The 15,922-nt window shown below is 39.9% G+C and overlaps 4 protein-coding genes across 4 annotated transcripts; all 4 read right to left on the reverse strand.

Annotated features, from left to right (window-relative positions):
• Window positions 1-1,535: 1,535 nt before the first annotated feature.
• CLUP02_17912 (uncharacterized protein) lies at window positions 1,536-3,312 on the reverse strand (the record flags this gene model as incomplete). Its single annotated transcript, XM_049296816.1, has 5 exons — window positions 1,536-1,689; window positions 1,747-1,919; window positions 1,985-3,103; window positions 3,165-3,220; window positions 3,294-3,312. 5 exons carry the CDS (start codon window positions 3,310-3,312, stop codon window positions 1,536-1,538), a joined length of 1,521 nt encoding a protein of 506 aa, XP_049138040.1.
• Window positions 3,313-4,093: 781 nt separating this feature from the next.
• On the reverse strand, window positions 4,094-5,779 carry CLUP02_17913 (uncharacterized protein; the record flags this gene model as incomplete). The annotated part of the gene is made up of 1 exon (XM_049296817.1): window positions 4,094-5,779. One exon carries the CDS (start codon window positions 5,777-5,779, stop codon window positions 4,094-4,096), a length of 1,686 nt encoding a protein of 561 aa, XP_049138041.1.
• A 3,968-nt stretch (window positions 5,780-9,747) lies between these two features.
• Window positions 9,748-9,978, reverse strand: CLUP02_17914 (uncharacterized protein; the record flags this gene model as incomplete). Its single annotated transcript, XM_049296818.1, has 1 exon — window positions 9,748-9,978. A coding segment is annotated over one exon (231 nt), but the record flags the coding sequence as incomplete, so codon positions are not given.
• Window positions 9,979-14,045: 4,067 nt separating this feature from the next.
• CLUP02_17915 (cytochrome P450) lies at window positions 14,046-15,595 on the reverse strand (the record flags this gene model as incomplete). The annotated part of the gene is made up of 5 exons (XM_049296819.1): window positions 14,046-14,362; window positions 14,424-15,032; window positions 15,090-15,158; window positions 15,220-15,322; window positions 15,386-15,595. The coding sequence occupies 5 exons, from the start codon at window positions 15,593-15,595 to the stop codon at window positions 14,046-14,048; spliced, it is 1,308 nt and encodes a 435-aa protein (XP_049138043.1).
• Between the last annotated feature and the right edge of the window lie 327 nt (window positions 15,596-15,922).

Raw genomic sequence — 15,922 nt, forward strand, 5'->3', positions numbered from 1 at the left:
TGTTAGCTGCGAAGGAGGGTCAGGGTCCGATTTTGATCATCTAACCATCAAGACGTTTGGCGAAGAGTATCAGCGAAGAGAACACGTCGTCCTGCAAAGAATCCTGAAGTAGTCTCTTGAAAGGGGTCATAGTAGGCAAGACGTCATGCTAGATTTAGAAGAGTTATTGCAGAAGCGACAGGTGATCATTGAGATTAAAGTCTTATGTCAGAGAACGAGAGAACTTGAGAACCTCGGCAGAAGGCTCCGAAGGGGCCCGTAAGAGGCAACACCTGGGCTGAAAAACTTCGCAAGCAAGTAGCTCTAGTTTCATCGGGACTACCTCATTGAGCAGATTTCATCACGTACTACTATGGAGCCCGCTATTCCCTATCACATATCTATACCTAACTGATCACATAAGTGGGGGGCAAGTGGTTTGTCCGGGCTATCCGCATTGCGAATTCTCGAATATGATATCTGAGAACGAGAAAGTCAAATTGCAATATTAGCATGGCTCTGCTGTGTGGGCAATGTCCGTGGACTCGGGACTTTATAGTTCGGTCTCGCATGGGTGGGGGTCATTCTATCGGGTTGGTTAATATCATTGGGTTGTCAATGGCGATGACGCGAACGAGTATCTCATCTTGAAGGCGAGAGGATTAACAGCATCGCAGTATGGTCGGTTCCGTCTGATCTCATTTTGGATTGTTCTCTTTCAATCGTACAAAACAAGATCACAACGGATGCTCTGTTGAATGGCTTTTTACCAACTGCAGACTTGTGGTGGTATTATTACAGAAGTCAAATCCTTGATGCACCCACAATCAAACAGCTTTCTCGAACATTATGCCAATATGTCGCCCAATTGCCCCTAGATCCCCCGCCGCTTCCCATGTAGTAAGCTAGGGTGAGCGGGGGTAAGCGAGATAAACGAGCGTATAAAGACTGAGGTTACGGTAACGAGGCCACTGCTATCGAGACCGAGATAATCAAAGGCTTCTTAAAACAAATAAATGTTCATAGATGCAAATATAGTGGTTTCATTTTTTTCGGTCTTATAAATATTGAAAGTTGACCTTGATGGATTAGGTCCTTTCAAAAGAATCATGTGATAGAGCGTATTGTCTTAGGTAACTACCATATGCAGTATATACACTGTACTCTGAATACGTTTTTAATTCAACGTAGTAGTTTTAATATAAAAACTGTTATATAATTCGAGATAACTCCTCCTGCTGCTGCGTCCCCCGGCTACACCAACCCGTCATTTCTGTTGGTTCTGTTACTTCTTCTGATGCCGCGCCACGGAAAGGTGATCGGCAAGAGACTGGAGGAGTCAAACGTTTGAGCATTAGATTAGGGGAGGTGCGATTGTGTGAGTGAAAACAAGTGCATATGAAACAACCTAGAGCTGTCGCGTTCTGGTCAAAACATTGTTTCGGTCAGAGAGCCTTATGGTGGATTCCCGTGCGTAACGTCAGACTGCTCAATAACCCTCCACATGGATCAACTAGTATGATGAAGTATAATGGGTAAACTTGATGCATATCTGATCATACAGCTGGTGTCATCTTCACACGCAGCTGATTCTTTTCAAAGAATCCATACCATTTTTGTTTCAGCCAATCCACCTCCTTGTTTTCCAGCTCGACATCAAAGTTCCACAAAATTGAAGCGATGATCAATCGAACTTCGTGATAAGCTAGACTATTTCAGTCAGCATTTTAAGTCGAAGAGACTAGAGATATGAACTAGGTCAAATACCTCTTTCCGAGACAATTCCTCGGCCCGTAGAGAAAAGGCTGGAAAACCTCCTTGTTGTCGTCTGAAAATTTAGATGAAGCGTTCGTAAGCCAACGCTCTGGCATAAACTCCATTGGAAAACTAAAGTGTTTTGCAGAATGATATGCTGCCATATGAGGTATTCCTACCGTGGTCTGCCACTCGGTCAGCAGTCGCGTCTCCATATGCGGTACGGATACACGCAGCATCGATGACTCACCCCTTCTGGAACCCATTGACCGCAGATATTCGCCCCGCAGACTCGCTTCACGCGCCCCAGTGCTCCAGCAACAGGAGGATAGAGCCTAATAGCCTCGTCGATGCAGGCTTGGAGGTACTTCAAACCTTGGAGCTTGGAAATCGTAAGCTCGTCTCTTTTCAGGCTGCGAATTTCCTTGAGCAGAATCTTCATCTTGCTTTCGTTTTTGCAGAGGAAGTAAGTCAACCCACTGAGAAGACTTGCCGTTGTCTCAGATCCTGCGATGAGGAACTCGTACGAACTAGAGTACATCTCTTCTCGAGTTATGTTGTTCTGCTCCTCGTTACGCTCAACTAAGCTCCAGATATCGCCCCTGTCGGCGCCTTGCTCCAGGCGTTCGTCAACCCGCTTGACGGCGAAGTTGATGTGCTCATCTCTCATTGTCTTCATTCTCTTGGGTATCAAACGCGTGAAGAACGTCTCGAGAATCGGGTATGCACGAAGGAGTAAGGTGTATCCCGAGTACTTAAGTGATTCCTCGATAACCGAAACCCAGGGCACGAAGCTCTCACCACTGAGCATCCCCAAGGGTTTTCCAAAGGTCAAGTCCGCCATAATATCGAAGGTTGTAAAAGTGTACAGACGAGTCACTTCCACCGACTTGTCTCCCTGACACGTGGCCACCCGGTGCACCTGGTGGATTTTTTCAACCAGCATATCCACATAGCCTCGAATGAGGTCTTGCTGCCCACGAAGTGCTTTGTCTGAGAATGCATGGCTGAATATCCGCCGTTGGCGCCTGTGCCCTGAGTCGTTGGCGCGGATCAGACCCCGAACATTAGGCGCAATATCTGGTCCATACATCACCAAGTCCTTTTCGAAGAGGTCTTGCCCGGACTTGTGGAAGCCATGAATATCCTTCCATACCCGGTGATCAATGTAGCTGAGCTCATCTGGTCCAATCCGAACAATAAGACCATATTGATCATGGAGCCGTTTGGGAGCGATGGCACCATCCCCTATGACTGTGAAGTAGAGTCGATAAAGCTTTGTGACTGCTGCGAGTTTCGGTCCGGGATAACGGCGAAGGGGATGAAAATAGATGCGATAGATGATGACTGCAACGCGATGGATAGAGAACTAAGAGTTGGGGTTAAAACTGCTGTGACGGCCACGGCCGGGGTCGTTGTGACTGACGTACTAAGATGGCTACAGCAAGCGTGGCTTGTGCGACTGTGAAATGTGAATGGAACATATCTAAGGGTAGCAAACCTATGTTGGTAGAAGGAAATTGCATGGCTAATGAATTGTTGGAAGAGTCGACACACACTGTGAGTGGTAGAGAACATGTTCTGAAGTAAAGGTTGTTGTTAAGTACTGGCGAAACGGCACGACAAAGTTAACGGCAATGGGCCCGAAACCGAGCCCGAGTATGAAGTGGGTATGAACTTCCAAAGCCGCATCCAAAAATGTATGTTTTACCTGCCCCTGGACTTCCCACGGGGCAGGTGAAGGCCAAGGCTCTTTCTAATACCTAGGCTCAGTCTTGACTCGTCGCGTAACGTGTGCGATACCTGTGCACAATGTGAAAAATCGTCCAGTGTACAGAGCCCGGGATAACGTTCTAGGTCTCTATGTTATCCACAACTTCAATGATAGTTGTGACTTTCGCTTGTTGCTAATTGTAAGCATTCTATCCACCTACTATTGTCCAATGGACACCCATCACCATTCGTTCGTAGAGCAAGCATCTCAAAGCTTAATATGTCAATACAATGATGTATCAATATCGGTACTAACGTAGCGTTAATCGCTAGGAACAAAAGATGGTCGGGCTTCCCATCAAATTTGCTCGCCTGGGATTCTCGAAGTGGTCCAGCCGCTCAAAGCTCTCCAAGTGAGTTTGAGTACACTGCAGTGAAAAGACGTGTTAAAGGAGCCTACAATTGTCGTAGCCTAAAAGCGTGACATATCTAGACTTACTACTGCCTTAAAGAGCAGGTCTTAGCGTCGTCAGGAAAGCAAGGAAGACATTGCCAATATGTAAGTTGAGGCTGCATCTGAGTAAGAACACTGTTCAAGAGCATGGGGTATACAATCTACTCTCACTACTCATTCGTTATCGAGCCTCTAATATTCCAGCTTCCATACGACGTTTTCCCAACCCTCTCGTCTTTTGAACGTGGCCTTCACTTGCTTCTTTGGCGGTGGGACACTTTGACCCGTGAGATTTGCGATAGGGCACTCAGGAACAACGAGACCATCGCAGTCAAATCCTGTGACCAATGCCGCGAGAAGGGTGATGTTCTCGTTAATGGCGAAGTTGCGACCAGGGCACAGGTGTTTGCCGCCACCAAAAGGCCAAAAGGCCATCTTCTGCGTGATACCGCTTGACCCCGACATGCGTACTTGGTGCTCGAGCCATCGTTCAGGCGCAAACTCATTTGGGTCCCTTTCGCCCCACGCTTCTGGGATGCGGTGTCCAACACCGGCGGGAATATGACAAATGCCTCCAGCACGGAGCAGAGTTCCGTCGGGAAGTGTCGTGTCGTCTAGAACGTGCCGTGTTGCTGTATTAGAGTCGAAGAGACGCAAGGTCTCACGATGTGCCGCAGTGATGTAGGGGCAGATGATTGGATCGGTCAACTGAGAGGTACGAAAAGTTGCGACTACTTTTATCGCAGCTCCACGGGGCCCACTGATGTCTTCCTTTCCGAAGGTCACCAGTGGCTCAACCTCTTCTCTGACTTTGGCGAGAATTTGCGGTCGAGACATGACGCTGATCAAAAACCAAAAGAACATTGGGGCACTATTGGTCGTTGCGGCTACCACCATGCCTACCTCAAGTCGGCCCAGGTCAGTGTCGCTGAGGCCAGAGTTGCGAATGATGCGTGCCCGAAGCTTTGTAAACTCTGCGACATCTGGTGGGAATGAAGGTTCGTCGGGAAATTGCTTGTAATAGTTGACGAGAACATGTTGAAGTCGCTCTCGAGCAGAATTGCCAGCTGGTGCTATCCACTCAGGCTTAATGTTAGGGAAAAGATAGGTCAATGCATCATCAAATGTCCTATGATCTGTTAGAACTGAAACTGTACGGGGGCCTGAATCAACCCACCAGATATCATCGACCAGACGAGGGTCATGTCTAAATGGATTTGTTTTTATGCCGTAAAGCGAATCTGTTGCGGCCATGGCGATCCGATTTCTGAGAAAGTGATACAAGTGCTGGATCTCTTGCTGATGGTCAGGTCCGGCTGCTAGCGCATTGAGATCATCAGTAAACGCCGCAAGTGCCGTAACCGTCATACGTCGCATAGGTTCTGGTGAAGTTGCTGATGATACCGTCGTGGAGAAGGCATGGAGCAGTGTGCCGTCCACGAAAAGCTCTTTTGCCTTTGCGCTGAGTCTGACCAGGCCATCGCTCGCCTGTACGACGAAAGGGTCAAAGGAAAGAAGACGGTTGCGGAGAGCTGCCTGTGCCAGAGAGGGAGAGGCAATTAGATAGACCTTTTGGCCACAGATGCTGAGCGTGGCTGTCGAAAGCTTTCCCTGAGAAGACTCGTACATCTCTAGATAGTACTTTCCGCCCTTGTAGAGCATGTTGACGAGGTGTCCCACAACAGGTATCGTCGGCTTCAGGAGTGGTGGCTCCCTCGGATCCAAGCTAGGCGTGGAGATTCTGCTGATCGCCAGGGCGATAAGCGGAAAGAGCGCGAGAACAACATAGCTGAAGATCCGAACAAGAGCAGAACCATACAACTGTGTTGACTGACCCTGGTCTGTGGTAGAGGTGTTGACAAGTGACTCAGGCATCATCAAAGCCGCCAGTGGTTAGATATCCAAACGATCTAGGAAGGCAACCAACGATAATTGATAGGAATGTCTATCAGGCAGAAATAACTTATAACAGGTACACCTTTGAGCGAGGAATAAGCAGGTTAGATAGACACTTAGTACATTTTCTCTGAAATCGGGTAACAATTTTCTAGCCAAGCCAAAGACGAATTGTTGATTTCACCGTTACAAAAGCACTGTATTATCCATCATGCGATTTGAAAACGTCGTATTCATCTGCCAAGCAGAAGATTCGCTCTCGCATTCGGCGAGGTGACCTTAGTCATGTTACGTCGGGGCTGAGATTTTGTGATACGCGACTCTGACTTGAACTACCGCCCGCGTTCTAGCCATTGCCTCACTTCAGGTCAGATTGAGTTTCCGAAGGCTTGGCTATAAGATCCGCACCTATGACTACCTATTGCCGCTTCTCTTAATATATCTTGTTTTCGACATGGATCAGCGCAGGGCGACTCTGACTCAAGTTGACTAGCATCTTGGTGTGACTGGGGTGCCCAGTCAAATAGTCCACATATCTAGTTTCCAGACGTCCGTTTTAACATCTCGTGGAGATGTGGGCTTCAATCTGGCCACGCGGGTGAGAAGCACAAGATTTTTGGGACTCCTTTATTGGCGGCTGTTTCTCAGATACGAAATACGAGGCTTAATATTGTCTGTGCATATGGGGGGAATGGTCCAATATGTCATGCAGCTCGACAACTATGAACGCTGTCTCAATCGCATTGAGATCCTTGCCTTTGGATTGGTGTTGGTATCCCTATTACAGGGTAGTTAGTTCGAACCGTAGTTGACGAAGAGATTAATTAAACTATATAAATATCTGCGTAGGTGTAAAAAGGAGGTTCTAACCATAGGTTAGGCTAGCTACGATAATCGTAAATAGGGCCCCTAATTAGCCCCTACGTAGTCGGCTATACGCCGCGGTTAAATTAAACTTCTAATTTAATACTAACTTTCTCTTTTTTTTATTAATTTAACTATTATAGTTAGAGGTATAATTCGACCTCGGGCCCGTTTACTAAGTCGTCTCTTTTTCCCCCTTTTCTCTACTCTTTTTAAGTAACCTATCCCTCTATTCGTATAGTAACTTTTTTATTACTTACGAATTACTTTAATCCCTTATTTAGTACTATTTTTATAAAAGCGTTTACGAGGTTATTTTTATTATTAATCTAACGGATCTCGAGTATCTCGCGCTTTTTATACGATTACCTAAGGGCTATAATATCGATTATAAGCCTCTTTTCCTTCGTTATTCCTAATTTAATAAGGTATTTATATAGCGAGTAGGAATCGGTATAAATAACTATTAAAATAGGTAGAAAGCTAATTCGATTAGTAATCTTCTTTAGCGTTATTAAAATCGCATAGGAGAGGTTAACGCCGTTAATTATATTATAAACCTCTAACGCTAATATACTTCTCGTTACTTACTTATTTTTAGTTAACGAATAGTAAATCATATTACCGTATATAATAAATTCGCTCTTACTTATACTCTCGTTAGCTAGGATAATAATATACCCTAATTACGAAATAAGGTCGTTATTATTTATAAATAACCTATTAATAAAGACGTAGAGCTTATTAGTTATAAAGTCGATTAGGTAGTAAACGAGACCTCGATCGAGATTCGTTTATTACTACTTAAGCCGCTTATTAAGTACCTCGATATCTTATTTAGTTAAATTTATAGCTTATACTACCCTAGCGTAATTAAAAATTACTTTAAACTAATAAATATTTATAATATATACCCCTTACGCGAGCTTAGCCTTATACTACTTCTTAACGTTAGTTATGTTTAAATTAACGAGGTTAATCTTCTCGCCCTACCCCTTTTATTAAAAAACGACGGTTTCCCCTTCGATTATAAGAATCCCGCTATTAAATACTAGGGGGGTATTTATTATAAAGACCTTTTTTAGCTTCGCTATAAAGCCCGCTTTTTAAAGCTCCTTATCCTCTTTCTTTATAAAGTTAATATTAAATAAGCTTAATATATCGTCGATTTATATTTTAACGATCTTAAATTAGTTACTTTCGTGCTCTACGATTAGTAAGCACGGGTTATATATAGAGGTAATTATTAATAGTTAATTAATATAAAAATCGTAGTAAGTGGCCTACTAATAGGTGCCCGATTCTGCGAGCCTACATAGTAGCTTAAGCACTTTAATAATCGTACTTTCTAGGTACTTACTAGCTATTTCTTTTAGTAAATAGGCTAGGATTTTCCTTATGAGCCCTGTAGCCGATTAGGTATAGGCCTAAGTAATATTACGGCTCTAAATCTCGTATCCCTTTTTCCGTAGCGATGCTATTAGTACTATTATTAATCGTTAGTTATAGCGCTATATAATAAGCGATTATATAAGTAGCGTCGCCTTTTTAACGTTACCGTACCCTTAAATTACGTATCTAGACTTCTCATATAGCTAGGGTGTTCCTTTCTTTTTAATTTTACGAACTATTCGTAATTTAAATATGCGGAGGTTTATATATTTTTTTAAGTTATATAAGATAAATCGATAGACCCCTCGATTACGAAGAGTGTCTATTTTAATAAGATCTAATCCCTTATACGGCTTTTTAGTAATTATAATTATGCCTTTTTTACGTAGTTTAACCGCTAGCTCGAAATCGGCTTTCTTTTTTATTATATAAAAGGTATTAATTACCTCGTTATTAATAATAAATTACTACGTTAGGGCTTACCGTCGTAGTCTTTTATAACGTCTCGCTAGTAGTATTAGTACCCTTTTAGCAATTTCCTCTTTTTTATTATCTATTAGTATTACTACGACGATTTTGTTAAGGATAATTTCTTATACCTCTACTGCGGGTTATATAGTTTCCCCTAGCTCTTTTTCTTTTTATAAGTTAAAAATTACCTTATTAAGATCTATATAATATGGTTTAACTACTGTAATTAATACTTTAAGTAGCTAGTTACGATCTCTCGTAACTATATAAGAGCGCTTATTAACGGAAATTAACTTATATAGCCTAGCTTATTATTAAGTAATTTCGTGCTATACTCGTATATCTAAATTTAGTAATATATCTAAATTATCCCCTATATTAGGCCTATTACGCATAGTAATTACCTCGTTAACTTACCTTTTTATATTTACTTCGCGTAATACCCACATTACTTTTTTAATTACTTAGGCTCGTTAGCTTATACTTAGTAATAGTAGTAAAACTAAGGTCGTTCTTAAATATGCTCTAAATACTAATAGCGTTAGTATAAGTCCGTTAGGCCCTATAGTATCGTTATAGTATTTAAGTACTATTTAAAGGCATTCGTTATTAATAGAATCCGGATTTTCCTCTTTAATAATTCTAAACGCCCTTTTTAACTATTAGTATGCCCTCTCTACTTTTTTAATACTATAGTACGCTTTAATGGGTATAACTTTTAGCTATATACTATAAGCCGTCGTATTATCCCTAAACTTTACTAACTTAAAGCTAGTACTAGCGTCGGTTCTAATACCGTCTAACGGTCCCTAGTATATATTAATCTAGCTTTTTCGCAAGGCTACCTACACTATTTTTACTTATAAATCCCGGAGGAATTACCCTATTTAGAAGGATATAGCTACGTTAATTATATATAATACTAGCTAACTATTTAAGTAGAAAATATCGACGACGATTTTTTAGTTAAAGTTAAGCTTATTACGTAATTTAAACTTAAATCTGCGTAGGCTCTGCGTATTTATTTAGTATTAGTAATATACTTTTATTAACTACTCTAGCGCCCCTATTTCGATATTATTATTACTTAATTACTTTAAGAGGTTATATAGCCTCGTAACTAACGAGTACCCGAATCTCTAACATAGTTTTCTAAGCTTACTTTCCGTTAGGTAATTAATCGACTTCGTATTATTAATAAGCTTTATAAACGCATACCCCTCTTATTGTTCGACTATCTCGAAGTGCTTATTATTAGAAATTCTATTCTTCGTATTATTAAATATAATACCTAGTCGATCTATATCTTTTAGATATAGGAAAAATAGGGTATTAACGGGTAAAATATAGAAAGTTATTATTCCGAAGTGCGTCTTTACTTTTACTATACCTAGGGCGACGATTTCCTTACCTAGGCCGAAACTAATTTTCGTAATACCCGCTATTAATATATTAAGTATTACTAGCGCGATCTTTTATAATACTTAGAATTGCCCTTTTCCTTTAGTTAACTATTACGATACCTTAGTATTTAGGATAATTTTATAAAAATCGTCTAAGCCGTACCTTTTACTCATATAAAATACTTATACGAGCTTAGTATTCGAAAGATCTAGGTAATATAAAAAGGACCCCTCTAGCTACCCCTAGATTTACTTAGTACTATATTCTTTTTTTTTAAATATTAAAAGAGATAGCGTCTTCTCTTTAATTATTAAGAGAATAGGCTTCGGCCCTATTAAATTCGCCCTTTCGGCCGCCTCTATATTTATTATCTAAGGGACCTTCCCTTACTATTTATAAATAAAAGCCTACTTATTAAGAGCTTTTACTACCCTTTATTCGTTTAGCCTCGTATATCCTCCGGAGGCTAACGGGGTAAAAAAAGAGTAGTTAATATTATTAATTTTATTATAATCTAATTTATTAATATAGGGGGTAAGATCTTCCTTATTTTCCGAATCTTTTATAGGGGGTATATACTTTAAGCCGCTACTTTAGCTACCGTTACTAGGTTTTATACCCCCGGATCTGCCCTTATATATAATAAGGAATTAGTTAAACTAACGAGGGCTAGTTTTACTATTTACTATCCTCGACTTTTTATATTATTTATACGATTTAGTACGCTCTTCCTTAGAGTAATTACTTAACTAATATCTATCCTTTTTATAAATATAATATTACTTCTTCTATTACCCTGCCCGTAAGTTAAATCTCTGCTTATTTAACGAATCTGGGCCTCTTTACTAGCGATTACCGTATTTAGCCTCTTTTTTCTTTTTATTATACGTTCGATCGACTTAATATTATTAATAAGGGCCGTCGTATATTTAGAAATAGGTTTAGTATAGTATTCTTACTTTAATATTAAAGCTAGATCTTAGCCTTAAATAAAGCGTCTCGTAGTCTTCGGGTACTTAGTATAGGGTTATTTTTATTTCTAATATACGCTAGATTGCGGTATAGAAATATCCGACTTTCTACTTATTTATTCCCTTATTTAGCTAGGTTTTCGTTAGCTTATCAATTCGATCGATAAGCTCTTTAAGGATCTTTATTTACGATTTGCCCTCTATTATCCTAGCTATAGATATAAAAGAAATCGCTTATAGCTTAGATAGGAGCTCTAGGTTCTTATTATAGGTCTCGAAGCGGCTTCGGATTATGTTAATTATACTAAGAAAGTCGTTTTAATTAAAATTACGTACCGCTTTATAATAATAATTAGAGGCTTTACTTACGAGTACGATATTAATTACTAAATAGTACTAATATTCCCTAATTCCGACTTTTTTATAATAATCGTAAAATATCGTTAGGGTTTTTTATAAGACCTTATACTTCCCCCCAGAGTATAATTTCTCTTTTAGGAAGATCTTTTTAAGGTTTATAAATTGCTTTATATTTATTATTAGATTTTTAGTATTTATATACGATCCCTACGTCGCTACGTACTATTAGTAACTTCGGGTTATTTATCTCCTTTTTTATTAGCCGATCGGCGCCGAATTTTATATTAGTAGCGGTAACGAGTTATAAATTAAAATAAGCGGAATTATTAATTATCGTACTTTTAGTACTATATTTTACCCCGGTATATCCTTTTACGATAATAGATTTTTATTAGTAATTATAAAGAGGAAATCTAGGTCGTTTACCTTTTTTCTAAATTTATTAAAGCGAATATACGCTCTATTAACCTATACTTAGTTCTATAGTACGAATTCCTTTTTTATAATTATCGTTATTAGTATTTTATATAGCTCTTACGATTATAATTACGCTAGTAATACCCCTCGCCCGTAGAGGAATCTATTAACTACTTTTATAATTCCTAGGCTTACGCTCATAAACTATTTATTTAGTTAGTAGCTAAGGTCGTTTACGATCTTATAAAATAGGGGTTACCCCTATAGCCCCTTTTTTTTATAAACCTTAGTTAAATAGATTAATATTACGTTAATTTACTTATTATTAGGCTAATCCGCGATTCTATATATCTACGTCCCTTAATAATCCGGGTTAATATTTACTTATTTATAAAGGATTAGGATTTTATTTAAGATCGGGTTTCGTCCTCTTCTTTTTTACCTCAACTCGCTAAGGGTCGTGCTCTAGCTTATACTCGTATTAATAGTTATTAGCGTATTTAATTTAATAAGAATATATTTAATCCGCGCGCTAGTCGTAATAAATCCGTGCTTTTACTACTTAACGAATTTATTAGGGTTTAGGAGGTTCCCGCTTTTTTTTACTATTTTACTATTACTCTCGTTTTTATTATTTTTAACGATTATTACTACCTTTCTAAATCGCTAGCTATTATACTTACTAAGATCCTCCTTTTTATTTAGTATAAAAAGGTAGGTTTTAGTAGTTCCTTTTTTTTATAATAGTAGTAGTAGACGTTTATATTATTATAAGAAGATATAGTAATTAGTCTCGGGATCTTTATTAGTTACCGATTTCCGCTATCCCGTATATTTCTAGCCTCTTAAGCCTCGTACTTTTTATAATCTCTAAATAGCTTCCTTCCTTAACCTACCTCTTCTAGGGCAGTATTCTATAAAAATAGTTAAAAGTAGACGCCGGGTAGCTCGTAGAGGAGCTATATAGGTTATTAAGAACTATATAAGCCGTTAAGTATAGTTAATAAAGTTAAGCCCTTTTTCTTATAAAATCGTAGATTTTAAAGACTTATTAAAAAATGCTTACTTATTACTCGTACGCAGTAGGGTTAGATATTTTAGAGATTTTATTTTTTATAGCCTCTTAGTACCCTATTTTATATTTTTTAAGTAGTTTTTTTCGTAGCTTAATTATAGTTAAGTAATTATTACTTATTAGTAATCCTTTTTATTACTTAGTTAATTTTTCAAAATTAGTAATCTCGCGCCGGGAGCTAGTATAAAAAGAAGCCTTTTAGCGGCCCTTTAAAGGATTCTTTTTTTTTTTTTTAAATCCTCGTCTTTTTAGCCTTTTTTTAGGCTAATAATAACTCTAGCGGGAGGTCGTAAGACTACTTTAAGGTAGCTACTTTTTTCTTAAGTTAATCTCCGAGATCTATAATACTCTTAACTCGATACTATTAAGACCTCTAAATCCCCTCCTCCCTCGTTAGACCGTTCCCTATACTATATTCCTAAGTAATACCCGGGGGGTAGTTAAGGGAGTTATAAAGAGGTTATTTAAATTGCGGGCTTAAGGTCGTATTTATAAAATCCTCGTAATAATAGACTTTTTTATATACTATAGATCTCTTAGCTTAATAACTCTTATAAGGTTATTTTTATTACTAAATAAGAATATTTACGTTTAGAGATCCCCTTTTTTAATCGCGCGGTGCTCTTTTATATTATATTATTAAGCTCGTTTATTATGCTAATTAATTAAGTAAGTAGTCGTTACGTAAGTAATTTTTTTTTTAATTTAACTAGTTAATTTCTAACCGCGGGCCGGCTATAAAAAAGTCGTTTAGTAAAAAAGCTACTCGGGGCGACGGTAAAAGGCTAGTTACTTAAGCGGTTCTGTTAATTAACGTAGTTTAATATAATAAACGTCGACCTCTCGTAAGTAATAAAGGGCTACGATTACTTAATTCCGTATAGTATTCGAGAATTACCTCTTTTTTTATTTATTTCCGTAAGGTTAATTAATACGAATTTCCTATCCCGTACGGTATTAAGAGGTCGTCTCTTCTACGTAGTAAGATACCTTACTAATTTACGATAATAAAATTTAACTACTAATTAATATTAATATCCCTATTATAAAGTAGTTAGTTCGAACCGTAGTTAACGAAGAGATTAATTAAACTATATAAATATCTATATAGGTGTAAAAAGGAGGTTCTAACCGTAAGTTAGGCTAGTTACGATAATCGTAAATAGGGCCCCTAATTGGCCCCTGCGCAGTCGGCCGTACGCCGCGGTCGAATTGGACTTCTAATCCGACAATTAGCAACAAGCACTAAACCAAACTCAAGAGGCTTTTCGTTGGCTGAGACCGGTGCTAGCTTCTAGTCGTATCTCAGCAAAATGTTTAAGAGCGCCATCTTGGATTCGTGTGCGGCGAAAAAGCGGCCAGCACACGCGTGCTTCCCGTAGCCAAACGCAAGATGATTCGGGCTTGTGCTCACAAGATGCGCCTGATTTGCGACCTTACTATCACCGCTCTCTCGCATGCGGACAAAACGATAACCATCGAATCTCTCAGGGTTTTCATGCACTTTCGGATCCCATAGCTTGTCCGCAGAAACACCAATGACGCTGCCCTTGGGTATTGTGTCGCCATTAGATGGAGTTGTGTCTTCCAAGACAAGCCTATGCATGAACGCTATCAAGTTTGCGTTAGCTTTAAGTGCGTCGTCTAAGAAATCGTGACTATTTTAACTCACTCATGGCAAGGGGCTTCCGGCGTTGGCTCTCCTTCAGCACGCTATCAAGGAGCTTCATCTCGTGAAACGCCGCCTTGCTCCATCCCAATCTATTAGCGGCGTCATTGATCTCATCTCGTAAAGGTTCGACGATTTCCGGAGTGGCTGCAATCTCAAGAATGGCTTGGGTGAGCAAGTCTGTTGTGGTGTGAATTGCGGCTTGTGACAAAATGAGTTGCGCAACAACAGGATCGTAATCGCTTGTAGTGTCTTTGGTATCTTGTTCAAGCCACTCAATCACGTCGTTGAAAATTGGAATAGGCTTGCCAGACTTGATAGCCGCTTCTTTTACCAGGCGACGCCGCTCAATGGCAGCTATGATAATACTCCTCGCCTTGAAAACATGTCGGCGGAGCTTGATACAACATGGCAGTATCCAGTGAACCAACGGGCGAAGCTTGGCCGGCCATAAACGAAGGATTTTGGCCGCAATATAAGCATCGGTTGTGTATTCAGTGGTGACTTTTATCCAATCGTCATTCCTCGTGATCTCTTCTCCTAGGAAGACGCGAGAGGAAAGACGTGCTACAAGCTTCAGGACATGGTCACGGAGATTGATCTCTGTCCAGTCTACTACAGATGTTAGACCACGGCTATTGGCAGTATAGTTTCTTCATTCAGGCATACCTTTTCCATCTGGGAAGTGATCTTTCAATGCAGCCGCGCATTCCTCTGCTAGAGCTCCTGTAACTTTGTCTGCCATGGCCAACGTTAGTCAAAATACAATGCTCTCTTCAGCAAATGAGCATGTTCATACCTAAAGAGTGTGTGAGATGCTTTCTGGCAATATCGCGACTGAGTGCCGCATCGGTTGTGCCTTCCCGGAAACCTTCGAAGCCGGGGAACCGAGCATGGAAATTCTACAAATCCGAGTCTCGTATTAGTTTAAGACCTATGAGTGTGAAATATGCTATCATACATACCTCAGTAATTACTTGTGGATAACTTAGCCGCGAGTCTGTCCGAATTTCATTCGCAAACTCTGAGGGAACCACTGTGATGACGCCTATATCGGTCAGGATGCGGAACGCTCGATTCAGTTTCAAGCCTTTGGACACGAGGTTTCTCGCATTGAAGAGAAATGATGGCTGGACCAACAACCGAGGCTCCCAGAATCTGGGAGCGTTTACCATCGGAATAGTGTCTTTTCTTCTGAAGACTCCGTAAAACGTCAGCAATAAGATGAAGCCAGCCACTATAATACTCGAGAAAGAGTATATATGGCTGGCTCGGAAATAGCCCAGCGCTTGGTTGTAAAGCGCATCAGTTGAAAAGAACAGCAGCGCAGTGGCCGAACTGCTGTCATTGACTAACATGATCATTATGATAGACACAATGAGGAAATGATGCTTGCGTGAAGCGAAGAGGAAAGAAAAAAGAGAAAGGTTAGTTGCAGACGTGCGCACAACGTGATAGAAAGGACATCTTGAAAATAGGAAAGAGGCTTGTGCGTTGTAACT

The sequence above is a fragment of the Colletotrichum lupini genome, chromosome 10 (genome assembly GCF_023278565.1).
Source record: "Colletotrichum lupini chromosome 10, complete sequence".
Classification (NCBI taxonomy): Eukaryota; Fungi; Ascomycota; class Sordariomycetes; order Glomerellales; family Glomerellaceae; genus Colletotrichum; species Colletotrichum lupini.